Source organism: Brachypodium distachyon, chromosome 3 (genome assembly GCF_000005505.3).
Source record: "Brachypodium distachyon strain Bd21 chromosome 3, Brachypodium_distachyon_v3.0, whole genome shotgun sequence".
Lineage (NCBI taxonomy): Eukaryota > Viridiplantae > Streptophyta > Magnoliopsida > Poales > Poaceae > Brachypodium > Brachypodium distachyon.
This window is the reverse complement of record NC_016133.3, coordinates 26791059-26804869: the sequence shown is the minus strand read 5'-3', so window position 1 is coordinate 26804869 and position 13811 is coordinate 26791059. Positions and strand designations below refer to the sequence as shown.

General features: G+C 48.4%; 2 protein-coding genes across 2 annotated transcripts; both read right to left on the bottom strand.

The window, feature by feature from the left end:
- Window positions 1-150: 150 nt before the first annotated feature.
- Window positions 151-3739, bottom strand: LOC100845210 (IQ domain-containing protein IQM3). The gene is made up of 10 exons (XM_024460768.1): window positions 3438-3739; window positions 2688-3208; window positions 2504-2618; window positions 2286-2351; window positions 2108-2196; window positions 1908-1998; window positions 1667-1813; window positions 1476-1568; window positions 1293-1394; window positions 151-1193 (listed from the first exon to the last, which is right to left on the bottom strand). Exons 2-10 carry the CDS (start codon window positions 3110-3112, stop codon window positions 417-419), a joined length of 1905 nt encoding a protein of 634 aa, XP_024316536.1. The 5' UTR covers window positions 3113-3208; window positions 3438-3739; the 3' UTR covers window positions 151-416.
- A 761-nt stretch (window positions 3740-4500) lies between these two features.
- Window positions 4501-13167, bottom strand: LOC104583645. Its single transcript, XM_014900497.2, has 5 exons — window positions 12820-13167; window positions 5476-5851; window positions 5221-5396; window positions 5059-5148; window positions 4501-4979 (listed from the first exon to the last, which is right to left on the bottom strand). The coding sequence occupies exons 1-5, from the start codon at window positions 13165-13167 to the stop codon at window positions 4932-4934; spliced, it is 1038 nt and encodes a 345-aa protein (XP_014755983.1). The 3' UTR covers window positions 4501-4931.
- Window positions 13168-13811: the final 644 nt, after the last annotated feature.

Here is a 13811-nt window from a genome sequence, read left to right as displayed (position 1 = left end):
GTTATGTCTTAGGCCTCGGCTTGGGGTTGGATATTTAATGAGGTACTTTCCTGGTTTAGTTTTGGTCTGTTGCCGAAATTAAGTGCACCTGTTGTGATATTGATCATGTTCCTTCACATCAGGGTAAAATGAATTGACTGATTAATCTCATAGTGAATCCTTGTCCTCTTTGGAGGTGATGTTTTGATTTTTGAGATTGTTGTGTTCTACAGCTTCTGAGCATATGTTTCAATCCAAAAACACAGTTTCTGAATCATCCTGTTAGTTTGTCAACTGACAAGACTTGCAACTTTGGTACTAGATACATCCTTTTGATGTATTTTCTCTACCGAACCTACCGAAGAAATGTAACCTAGTAATCATTTTCTCTCACCTTTGCCTCTCACTATGTACAGTTTATTTCAGTCGCATGACCATCAAAAAGCAGTCCAAGTGACACTCCTCTGCCTAGACTTGGGTATCATGTGGATGCCGCCACCTTGGAAAATAGGAGTACCACCGACCTTTGCAGTATTTTGTGTCAGCATGCTTGGCCTTGGCGATGAAAACCTCATTGGCCTACTGCTTCGCGGTGACAGGCTGACCTCCTCCAATGCCCGAAACTGGAGCTCCGGTGGGTAGTCACGGACACACCCGATCCGAGGCCCTGCCCCGGTGCTCCATTGGAAGGACAGTTGCTTCCCCAGTTGGCATGATCTCATGCCCTTCTTGGAGGTTATGCGGCGCAGGATCAGCTCCTCCGGCACCTCCACTAGCTCACCCGCCTCCTCCTCCTCCTCGACCTCTGCAAATAGGTTCTTCTTGCAGAAGTCTAGGCACTCGCTGAACATGGCAGAATCCTCATTGATGTCCTTGGCGTCCGGTGATGTCCTTCTATTATCCTGTGTAGTGGGTAGAATTCTGTTAGAAGAATTTATGAGCAGCCTGGATGGCCGCTTCCCTTGCAGCCTATTGGTTGTGGAGGACTCCACGATCCTTGGTGTGCTTGCTCTGAGTTCATTGGATATCGCAGTGGTGGGCATGCTGCCATTGCTTATCTCGGTTTCGCCGGTGCCATTGCATGGTGCCACTTGTGCCTCGTCTACTTTATTTTCTGGTTGGCTGAGTTCGGTCAAGTCCACCTGGGAGTTGCTACTCTTGAAGCTGAACTCAGCATCGCCTTCGCCTTCGCCTTCGCCTTCTGATGGGCTCAACTGGCAACAAATATCAGTTGGAGTGAACTCTGTCAGCATCTTTTCTGATCAATCATGGGCAGATCAGATGTTACTTATTGTTCACATTTTGCTCCTCACCTTGACGTCTGTAAGATCCACACTTCTCTCCTTGAGAAAGTTGACGAACTCCTGAAAATTTTGCTGAGTTGGCCGGTAATGTCCGCTATGAGGCCAGACAGCCTGAAATGAGCAATCCCCCAAGTCAGGGAATAACAATTTCTGTGTTAATATACTTAAGAAAAGATACAGTCCCCTTGATACCTTCATAGTTCCATTCTCTACCACTAATCTCCCTGCAGCAGATGTGGCTCCCCCTGCAAGGAAGCTGGAGTGCTGGAATGTGCCCTTCTTCTTCTGCAATGATGTTGGAAACTTCAGTTTCTCATTAGTTACTGGAATATTCCCAAGGTTGAATAAATTCGTCGATAGAAGTGAGTCAAGTAGTCATTGACCTGACCGATATACAGGGCCTTGCATGTGCTCAGCACAAAGATCCATTTTGTTCCCTTGGGGCCTCTGGTGGTGTCGACGATCTGATGGCTTACCTTGTACATCAGCCTCGCGTCAACGACAATCACTTCGTAGGGCTCCCTCTCTTTCTGCAGAATTCCAGCAGCATGTGTCCTGTTAGAAGGAAGCTTCCAAATGGTTGGTTCAGATCTTGGGATCAGAAGAGAAAATTGTGGAACTTACAGGACCAAGGTACTTGATGCATTGCTTGTGCAGCTTCCGTCTGGAACAATGCTCTTCTAAGGTGACATCTTTTCCGTCGCCTACATCCAACCTGATAAAAACACATGAGTTGTCCGTGACGTTTGCTTTGCTTTGCTTTCCTATTTTGCTCAAAGACAGACTAGACTACACCAGACCAGAATAGTATTCAGAGTTTTTACCAGTAGAAGAATGGCTGCTGGCTTTCACAATGGAGCCACCGGTGGTAGTAGAAATGCAGATTGTGGCCATACCGATGGCGTGGGTCGATCTGACAACAGACATGAGATGAAATTCAGTTTTCACTACAAAAATGCCATCATAAGATAGTGTGGAGACGTGGTATTTTGCGGCACGTACAGCCTCAAGCCAATGCTGAAGAGCAAGTTTCTGGGCCTTTTCATCCTTGGACAGTCCTTTACCAACCTAAATGTGATAGTGTCAACAATGCATCATATTCAAGATGACTGGTGATACAAAGGTCGCGATGGTACGGGTTCAGACACGTATAACCTATAACTTTGTGCCAAGATTACAGTAATGATGCTATCACATAACCTGAACAATAAGAGCGCTACCTTGGCAGCCTTGATTCTAGCCCGAGACCATCTTGAAACAGCCGTCTCCGGCTTCTCTATGTCGAAGAAGGATACCGAATTCCGCTTGAGCAGTGCAAAATCAAGCAACTTCCACCTGAATTCAGCATCCAATTTTTGTCAAAAACTAGCATCCAATGCAAAAAGGAGCACATTACAATCCTACCATTGCTGCTCGACAAGAACGGCACAATCCGCGAGCTGACGTCTTGTCCTGAAGCTTTTGTACACCTTCTGCAGCCTGACTGCGGCGGCCTGGTGCTTGGAGCTCTCCATTCCAACCACCGGAGAGTCTGGTGCGCACTCTCCCGTCAGCGGCCCGAATCTCGATGACCCAGCACTAATACTAGGCTCCTTGTCAGATTTGGGAGTCCTCACCGATGTCTGAACTCGGTCAGACTCTCTTCTATTGAAGCTCAGGGATCTTTCTGTGACCAACTTCGGGGAGGCGAAGACGGGGGGAAGCAATGCTGACGGCGACTCGGCGCCATCCATGTCGTTGAAGCTGACAGACCGGATGAACAGCCTGCCCATGTTATCCTCCATTGCTGGCAAGTAGTCATCTGGTGGGTATGAGATCGACAGCCCCATCTCTGGGCTGCAAACTCTTCTCCTTTTTTCTCTGATTTGATAATTGATTGATTTGCTTCCTTGCGTATCTCACAACTTATCGTTTAGATCATCAACCTGTGCCAACAAAAGCATCATGTTGAACATTGGACGGAGAAAAAATAACATAAAGGGGGCATGTAACCGAGAAAGAACAAATTCCATCTCATCATATTTCTTGATAAAAAACAAATTGTATGTTTCTTCTGCACCATCTTTATCTTTGTTTTCATCTCTCAACACAGAGAATTTGAACATACGATCCAATTTTTTCCTTGCCAAAAACAAAGCAAAACAAGAACCATACCTTGTTGAAGGCCTCCAAATTCTTGTGTCAAGCACCAAACACCTCACAGAGGCTCCTAAAATTTTGCACCGGCCTTCGAGGCAGAAAGCTAAATGGTCAAGTGCAGGGGCAATGGGAGGAGATTTAGGAGGAACCATACATAACGGGGATGGTAGCTATACAAGGAAGGAAGGTGGCAAGAGCTCAGGGAGCTTACCTCAAAGCACCCAACCCTATAAATAACCCAAGTAAAACATGAGGTGTCCTAGTGTTGTCAAAAATAAAAAGGTTCATTGGCAAATATGGTGAGTTATTTTGTATAATAACAACATGTAAATATTATTTAGGTACAACTTGTGCAGATAGCTAAAGAGACATCCAAGCGTGGATTATGCAGCTTTCACACCCATCCTCCTTGAAGTAAGCACGGAATATTTATACAAGATAAGCACGATATTTGGTGCCAAGAGGTGGCTAGACTACCAATGTAAAACCTATAGTTTTTATTAGGATAGGAAGTGTACGAGAAATTCTATGCATTCCTGATTGCTTTTAGATTTATTTAAAAAATTTATAATTGCATTTTCATAAAAGCTGATATGTTTTTGTTACGAAATCCGGCGGACCACGATCGAGGATGACACCAAGACATGATATTTGTTAACGAGGTTCGACCGAAGCATATATCCTCAGGACATGACTACGTGTGCTCCTCTCCCATAATACCGCAACACCAGCCACCCTGGACACCGGCACAAGTCACCGGCTCCCCCTGCGAGTCTATTGCTATTATGTTGTCATGGTCTCTTTAGGCTATCTAGCGGTGCTTTTATATATTAGGCCACGGGTTACACGTGCTCGACTCCAACACCTAACCCTCCGCTAATTCCAAGTCCAACTATAATCTACTCGAACACATATTCGGCACATATCTCAACAAACTCCACCTTGGTGAATATGTCTCTCGCCACCTTGAAGCTGTCATGCACCAATCTTCGTGTACCTTGGACTTGAAACATTAATCATGAGCTTCACTTCTACTTTCTTGACATCACATGACTCCACCTGCAACCGTAGTCCCTCCTTTTATTCACTAGTAATATTGCACGTGCAACGCACGTCAAAATTAATCTCAACTCAATTAGGTGTATTACAATTTACAAGCGCACAAAGAATCAACAACTATCCATCATAACAGGCATAGTTATTAGCTTACACATACAATGATAAAACATTTACATAAACAAAAGTCACGTAATGTTGTAAACCATAAAATTTGTTCAAGCACAGTGGCAATTTGTCAAACAAAGGATACCCCGACACTGTTATTCGTCTTACTACCGCTGCTCATCTCACTGAAATATTATGTTTACAAATGATGGTAACCCTACTGCTGAAATATCCCCTATGAAGCCTGATCAAAACTTTAGTCAATGGGCCCTCATTGCTTCTCTAACAGCGACGCTTCTCAGATGGTGTCCTCTGGGGCGTCGTCGACCTCGCCGGTGAGGTCGATCACCCACATTTCAGTTGTTGCGGGTGCAGATGGAGCGTCCCCGGCGACTGCATGAAAACATTTGCGTCAGCTTGGGGGAATAATGTAATCCAAAATAGAAAGTCATCGCAAGAAGCAACGCAGTACCTTGCCGCGTCCCGTCCCCGGCTGTGTGTGCGGCTCTGTCGCCCACGTTGCCGCCGGTTGCCGAGAGGCTCCCGCCGACTGCCTCTGACCCTGCAAGGGACTTGGCATAAGAAACAAATTCTGGGACTAGCTAAAATGAGGGGTACCAGGTTGCGGGGGTACCTGCTCCTGGGCCGGTGCCCTGCCGACCAAGGTCGAGGATTTGTGTATCCCCAGCGGCAGATGCCGATGTTCCCGTCGCGTCAACGGCGTCTTTATCACCACCACCCGCTGTCGGGCGTGGTTATTTGGCCGGGGCTGCCGGCGAAGTGCTAGGCTGCTCCTTCTTCTTTGAAGACCTGTGGAAACGCAGAAATAAATTGACAAAACCTGTGGAAATCGAGGAAACAAAAATGCTTAAATAGGAAGTGAAATTACCCCGGCGGCTTGAGCTTGAGCACCCGATCCGCCAAGATGCTCTTCCGTGCGGGCGGAACCAGCGGAGCCGCCGGGGCAGCAGGGGTGGCCTCCGTAGTAGCCCCTCCGCCGGCGGAAACAGCGGTCCCCGCATCCGGCAGAGACGCTTGGGGCTGTGGGCTTGCCTCCCGCTCGCTTCCGTTTGTGCAGCCGACCGTCTCACAAGGGGGACGTCGTCTTTGTCGTCATCGTCCTCCTCCGGCGCACCCCCGCCAGCTTCCCGGGGAGCGTCGTCGTTGTCCTCGGAGTTTCCTCCGACGCCAAGAGAAGAGTCATCGCCGGAGTCCGAGTCCTCCGGCCTGGCGGAGTCCCAGTCTGGGTCATTCCCCTCTCCCGGCTGTAACATCCCAAAATTTCAAACTTTTACATGTGCATTGCATCCATGAGCATCATGCCACAATTGCATATTTGAATTCAAATTTTGAATCTCAAAAGGGCTCTAAAAGACTTTGTTTACACCCATTTAAGCTTTGGATTTTCAAACCAATAGGGTTTATGTATAAAAGGGGTTTAATGCATATATAAGCTATCCCATAATTTTTGGTTAATTATTTGGAGTCAAAAAAGTATTTTATTCAAATAGATATATAGCCCTAAAGGCATTTACAGGGCAAATGTATTTTTATATATTTTATTTTGAGGGGAAACTACTCCCAAAAGTTGTATCATGGTAGGACATGATTTTACAAATTTTTTGGTTTTTATTTGGACCAATTTGGAGTTCAAACTCAAAAGATATCAAAGAAATAAGAAAAGCAGAAAAAGAAAAGGCAAGAAAAAAAAGGGGGTAAACCGGACCGGCCCGACCACCTTGGGCCGAACCGGCCCTGTCCGACCGTGCCCGACCGCGACACGCGCCGGCCCGGCCAGCCCGGCCGCTCCATGCGCGCGCCCGCACCCGCTGACAGGTGGGGCCCACCTGTCAGCGGCTTCTTCCCCGTTTGGAAGGCGCCCGCGACGCGCGCCACCTTCCTTCTTCGCCGCCGCGCACCGTCACCGCCGTGATCTCCGCATCCCGTGCCTCCCGCGCCTCCGTGCCCGCGTCCCTATAAAGCCAACGCGCCCCTCTCTCTCTTTCCCCTCTTTCCCCTCTCTATTGCGCCCCCAGGCTCGAGAAATTTCTCGCCGGAGCTTTGCCCGCGCCGCCGCCGTTCTCCTCCGTCTCCGGTGAACCCTAAGGGTAAGCGCTGTTGGGAATATGCCCTAGAGGCAATCATGTATGATGTAATTCCCAATGTATTCATAAATATTATTAAGTTGTCCTTGTTTGAACATCTGATATGTATCATTGAATATGTGATTTGATTGTGGAACTATGTATTCATGTTGTTCATACTAAATTGTCCTTAGTCATTGAGGTTGTGCTGGACACATAACCTAGACTAATGTGAAAGTTGGCTGATGACTCGGTTCCACTTGTCATGGGCATGGTGATGTCATTCCAGCTTACACGGACTCGGCTAAAGAGTTTAGCGAGTCGGACTGACCCATATTGAGATGCAACGAGTAGGTCGTCATTTGCATGTCTCAATCAATGTAATCCTTAGACCTGAGGTTATCGCACAATCCGAGTTGTGGATCACCAACTTAGGTTCTGTCAAACGTTGTTCCGTAACAGGGCAGTTATAAAGGCAGAGTTCGGGTTGACTGAGAATCAAGCTGTGTGATGTGGATAACCAAGATGGGATTTTGCCCCTACGACTGGAGAGATATTCTCTGGGCCCTCTCGAGTGATATGATTCGGGAAGCATGGCCATGCGCGACTTGGTTAACTGTTAACCGGGTCGATCGACTAAGAGTTAGTCGGATGAATCGTATATCACAGATCGAGAAGAGAGTTGAACTATTAAAGGGATGACGATTAATCGCCTATAGTTCGACAAGGTATATCGCGAGGCAAAAGGGACTAAGACGTATGTCACATTGGAAGGTACGTCATCATGACTCGATGGTACTTGGGAGTCGGCACGTTCTGCTAGGAGCCGCTACCGATTGATCGATTGTGAGTCGGACTCCAATCGTGTCCAAGTCGCCATGAGCCTGCGGGGTCACACACTTAAGAGCGGGAGCAAGTATTTGGTCGGGTTGGACCCGAACTGGAATTGGGCTGACAATGCGAGTTGGACTCGCAGGGTGGATGGGCCACAAGGCTTGGAGCCCACTTCCACTCGATATATAAGCAGGGGCGTGGGATGCCTAAAGGGCAACGGTTTTTCCACTCTCATGCGTTGAGAACCCTAGCCCGATTCAGTTCAACCGTCGCACCGGACCTAGCAGTCCGCCGCCGGAGCTCCTCCTCGCACGTGTGGATACCGGCAGAGGTGCTGTACGTTCAGCACTTCGACGATCGCGGGATTGGATCGGCTGGATCGGATCGAGGGACTACACTGCATCAAGGCGCCGCATCGATAATCCGCAACTGCGCGTCTAGTGGTAATCCTCGTGGCCTTCTACCTCGACTAGATCTTGGGAGTTCGCGTAGGAATTTTTTTTGTTTATCTCTACGCGCCCCTTCAGCGCCGCCATCTTCTTTTCCCTCTTCCTCTACTCCTCCGTGCGCTTCGGTTGACGCGCTCCGTCTTCGCCCCCGTGCAGTGCAGCCTCCGGACGCCGCCCGCTCGTCCTCGCCGGAGTCCGGTGACCGCGCCGCCGTCTTCGCGCGTCCTAGGCGAGCCCTCAGCCCTCCCGAAGTCGCGCCGACCCCGTCACCGAGCGCTCCGTGCCGCGCCGCGCCTCCCCGTGACTTCCCCGAGCCGCCCGCGATGCCGGAGCACCCCGCGCCGCCACGCCCGTGCCTGCGCCGCCGTCTCCTCCAACTCTGGCAGCCCGCGCCGCCCGGTAAAACCCTAGAACTCCCCTCGTCCGTCCGATCTAGATCGATGGCTAGGATTAGATCACTTATAAAACGAACCGGTACGCACTGTGGAGCGTCCGATCTTTATAAGTTAGATCTAACGGCTCAGATTTATTTATAAACCGAACCGGTACCGTCCAATAATAATGCGCCACGTGGCACCCGAGTTATAAAATGAAAATGTAATTTTATTTCCCCGGAATAATTAAAAGGCACTTTTGCAGAAAAGCCCTTGTAACTTCAAATGATCATAACTTTAAATCTGTTTGGCCAAATTTAATGATCCACACCTTTTTGGAATCCTTGGGAAATTTAGAATCTTTTGGCACTGTCCAATTTCAAATTTGAATATTTGAATCACATTCAAATTGCAGATTAGGGTTTTATGCCTTTTAAATCATAACTAATTATCTAGAAGTCCTTTTTGAATGAAACCAGTGCCCAAAATTTTGTTTTCTTGTCCTCTGTCCAATGGGACAGAGAAATAAATATTTTGAACTAATCTATCTGGCTGATACCAATAAAACCTCATTTTAGGGTTTAAACCCTAACCATTGCAATTTATTTAAAAATCCTAATTGCATGTGCTTAATTATCAATGCCTTGGACCAGTAGATCACCCAAATAAAACCAACCCACTCATGTCATATGTTTTGCATCGCATCATGGCATACATATTTTTTGGTCATGTTTGTATTGTGTGTTTATGTGTGTGTATATGTTTGTTGATTGTATAGTATTCTCGGAGAGCGAACCTTGCGATTGTGACGAGTGTTTGAACTCCAACTACTATCAAGGCAAGTTCACTTTGATCATTTACCTATTATTTTATTATGCACTAGATTTTATTAGTTGCATTGTTAAGATTATTATTGTATCTATGCTAGCTATGATATGTCCTAGTAGTATAGGATACCTTTGTCATGACCCTCACCACCAATTGCCATCGTAGTAGTAAAATGCTATGCTATGATAATATACGAGGGTAGTATTATTACAATGTGATACTATTGAATTACAAACATAGTTTTCCTAGTGTATGGCAAAACAAGTAATTCAATGAACCGTCCTGGGTGGGCTGCTTTGAGTATTCGGATGTCGTGACGTTAGGTCCAGTTCTATGGGTCCCTCTGAGTCGAGTTCCTGTGGATTCAGGAATGGATCGTCCATGGACGTCTTTCCCGTGGATTCGGGGAGCGCCTGCGTCACAATGTGGGATGCCACCCGGGATAACCAGAGACTAGACTAGTTTCCTGTTTAGTAGCTTCCAGTACAACCACATGGTAATATGGGCTCTGCCTGGATGGAGTAAGAAATGTTTACCAGATCCGAGGGATTGTACTGAGGTAGTTGTGTAGGTGGGAGCACGGGTCCCTCAGGTGGTCTGGGTGAACATGTTCTGAAAATTCTTGAAGTCGATGCCGTTGCTACTCCACCCGGAGGACAGCAAGGGATTAACACGTCGAATTCTTGTGGGTAAAGTGTACCACCTCTCGAGAGTGTCAAACTAAGTACTTAGCCGTGTCCCCGGTTACGGACAATTGTGAGCAACTAGATATTGGAGCTGTAAGGAAAGTCTCACTCATTCCAATTTCCTAATAAAACGAATGGATTGAACTGGGTAGGAGCATTGATGTATCTACTCAATGTGCCTAGGCTAATAGGAGCATGGGTGTTTCTACCCCGTGTCCAATAGAATTCAAAGCTATTTGTCTAAAAATGATAGGATTTGAATAATGATGCTTTTATGCAAAATAGCCAAACCCCACTTAGCCAAACTATGCATGTACTTGGTAGGTCCTTTATAACTCTAGTGAGCTTGCCAATACATTCAAATGTATTGACCACGTAGTGGCTGCAATTAATAATGCAGGTGAAACTGACGAAGAGTGAGGTTCGTCGATATTTCTTTGGGTCATTCCAACATGCTCTCTCCTCTCGGAGTAGATGAGGCCCTTTTACTCTACCTTTCCGCTGCAGCTTCATGATACGTTGTTATCATGGTTTTGAACACTATTTGTTTATGCTGGCCTAGGAGGTCATGCAAGTTTGTAAGTACAATTTGAGTTCTGGATGATACGATGTAATAAAGTACTTTTGACCTTTGTATCTTGGTATTACATCTTGAACTGTGTGTGCTAGTGAGTCGATCCAGAGACTAGCACAAGTAAGCACAGAGATCAAACCCTTGGTGAAGGGGGATCGCTTCAGATGGTATCAGAGCAATGTGTTGCCTGTAGGAACTTGACCCTAGTTTGGATTAGGATAAGACAAGACCAAAGACCAAACCTTAGGATTATTTCTTATCCCTATCTGATCTATATCTATATACATACATTTTATTCCTTATCCCTATTCATCTAAATCTTTGCATTTATATCTCACATATGCATGACATGTTTATTGTTTTATTCCGCATATACACCAAATACTATGCTTTATACCACATATGCATGTTCTTTTAATATACCACAGATGCATATTTAATTCTTTTACTATTACACCATCCATCACTATATCATGTTGCCATGTTATTCACATATTATTATGCATCCCATTTTATATTTACATTTCCACCCTTGATATTATTGTTCATCACTTGATTCCCAACCTACCACTTTTATTTTATTTACATTCGACCATTTGATCATGTCACTGATACTCCCTTATCTACCTTCTTTATTTTCTATAGATGGGAAGCCTTGGCAACGTCCCGCCGTTCACCAGAGTCTACTACCCCTCCATGGACGACGACCAGCTGTTCAGTGCCCCTTTGGCAGCACTGTGTGCCTTCCTCGACCTGCGACCACCCAGGTTCAGAGGCAGAGTCGAGACCGCCGCACCCGAGGGATGGCAGCCACGGTGGGAGATCGAGGCGAAGATCCGGGGGCGTGAGATCGCGCCAGCTACGCCGGATATCACCTTCATCGGCCGCTACCCCACCTTCGAGCAGGGCCTTCAGTTCGTCATGCAGTGCGCCTTCGCACAGGTGTGCCGGGACTGTCGGCACGAGTTCCCTGAGGATTCCCCCTTCCTCCTCTTTGGGAGGCGGAATCTTGCATGCTCGGCAGTAGCTACGACCAACGACGAGGATGCAACCCCAGTGACGACCCACTTCGAGAACATGGAGATAAACACTGTGGACTTGGAGTCTTGCCTTGAACACGAGATGACAAGGGCCGACCTAGCTGAGGAGCATGTTGGTAACCTGATGGGAGAGAAGACCCAGTGGCTGGAGGACAAGGCCGTGTTGGAGAACACTGTCCTCAACATGGGAGACGCCATCGAGCAGCTGCAGTATGAGAGGGACCAGGCTCGCTACTACTGCGAGCAGTTCTAGGCGTTCATCGCAGCCGCAGCCGCAGCCGCACCAGCTGCAGCACCGGCACCAGACCAGGTCCCACCTCCACCACAGGATCAGGAGATGGAGCCTCAGGAGGAGGAGCCGACTGAGGAGGAGGAGCCCCAGGAGGTCCACGAGATGGACACCCCTGCTACAAACACCCGCTCCAAGATGAAGGCGAACGGGATCGCACCGACAGCCACACTCCCTTAGATCTATTGATGCCTACCAGCTTATATTAGTTTTTATCGTTATCAGTGTGCGAGTTAGTCATTGACCATACAACCTATGTGTATGGCAATGCAGGTCGATTGCTTTCTCCTCATACTCTTTTCTTTATGGGCAATGTCCCACCATAAACAAGTGTGTTTTGCTATTTTTTTTTTTCAAAACCTTTTATGTTTGATGAGTGTATGATTGATATATGTTTGAGTTACTACCTTGTTTTGAGGGTTTAGTTATCCTTAGCTCTATTCTATCTGTTTCCTCATCTATGCTACCCTAAACAGATGCCTCCGAGACGCCGGAACCCCGCCAACAACGCTGAGGCTAACAATGCCGAAGCTGAAGGAAACGCTGCCACCATGCAGCAACTGTTGGCTGCCCAGACCCAATTCTTTCAGATGATTACACAGCAGTTAGCCAACAACAATGCCAACCACCAGCAGAACCCCAACAACAAGCAGCAGCACCATCCACCTCAAGTGGACATGTTGACAAGGTTTCTGCGCTTGCGCCCACCTACCTTCTCCAGCTCACCAGAGCCAATCATGGCAGACGACTGGCTCCGCTCTGTAAATAAGAACCTAGTGACTATCAACTGCGCTGAGGAGGAAAAGGTTCGGTTTGCAGCTCACTTATTGGAAGGACCAGCAGCATCCTGGTGGGAGAACTACCAGATCACCACCCCTATTGAGCATGTCACATGGGATATGTTCCAAGAAGCCTTCCGCACCGCCCACATCTCGGCGGGGGTGCTTAATCTGAAGAAGCCGCACAGTGGTCGAGTTCATCGACCAGTTCAACAGTCTCACCCGCTATGCGCCGGACGAGGTTAACACGGATGCCAAGCGTCGAGAGAGATTCTTGGATGCGCTGAACGATGAACCTGGGCCAGGATGAGCCCATATGTCTCCATGATGGCAGAAAGAAAGAAGGAGTGCGGTGGCACGAACCCGGTAAGAACAAACCTCGCGAACACCCGGAAGTACTGCGGGTCGCGCTCCGCGCCGACGGGTAGTACCCGCGTCGGCCCGTACTCGTTGTGCCTGGTGGCTAGCGCCAAGGTAAGCTTCTCCACCCCCTCGCCGTTGTACCCGGGGGAGAAGAAGGCGAACTTGGCTCGCATTTCCTCGTCCTTCCGCGCTCTTTCCGACAGCTCCTTCTTGGAGGCCTTCTCGCTCTTCTCCCCTTTGCTGGTGCTGCCCTTGGGTCGACTTTGGCCTTTGGAAGACATTGGTGGGGGTGAGGAGCGAACTTGGCAAGGGTTGGGGTGCGGTGAGCTCGGAAGGCAATGGCAGAAGCGAGAGCAATGGGGGTGCCCTGGCGCCGCTGGCCTTGGGTATTTATCTGGGGCTGGCAGGTTGCAATGGACACCCCCACGATCGGCAATTAAGTGCCATAAAGTTTCGGAGAAATCAAGACGGGGTGTGCGATGTGGCCTTAACTCCCTGTTAATCATGGGGAACGAGGCAGGAGATCGTGCACCCGACCGTTTTGCTCGGTTGAGGGGAACCAAGGATGCAGCCAACAAGGCCGGGTACCAGGACTTTCTCCTGGGACCCATGCATTGGATAGGGCGTAGCCCAGCAACCGACCGGGGACAACACTACCCGGGATCTCAAGGTTTCCGGCCCACGCCTGGGGGCTACTGTCGCACCAGTGGCCCACAGGGTCCCGCCGATGCGGGACGCGTGGGTCGCAACGAATGAGATCCCGCGAGGCCGGCTCCTCGGGAAGGGCGAACCCAGGAAGTCCACCCACGAGATAGTAGCTAACGGGGTTGTGAGAAGACACTCACTGGCAAGACCATCACATTGGAGGTTGAAAGCTCTGACATCATTGACAACGTCAAGGCCAAGATCCAGAGTAGGAGAGATA

Coding starts and splice junctions, on each gene's coding strand:
- LOC100845210 (XM_024460768.1), bottom strand. CDS start 3,112: ATGGGGCTGTCGATCTCATACCCACCAGATGACTACTTGCCAGCAATG. Junction 2,352..2,503: donor CTAGAATCAAGGCTGCCAAG/GTAGCGCTCTTA, acceptor TATCACATTTAG/GTTGGTAAAGGACTGTCCAA. Junction 1,194..1,292: donor TGGATCTTACAGACGTCAAG/GTGAGGAGCAAA, acceptor ATTTGTTGCCAG/TTGAGCCCATCAGAAGGCGA.
- LOC104583645 (XM_014900497.2), bottom strand. CDS start 13,167: ATGTCTTCCAAAGGCCAAAGTCGACCCAAGGGCAGCACCAGCAAAGGG. Junction 5,149..5,220: donor GGGCACCGGCCCAGGAGCAG/GTACCCCCGCAA, acceptor AGTCCCTTGCAG/GGTCAGAGGCAGTCGGCGGG. Junction 4,980..5,058: donor CGGGGACGGGACGCGGCAAG/GTACTGCGTTGC, acceptor GTTTTCATGCAG/TCGCCGGGGACGCTCCATCT.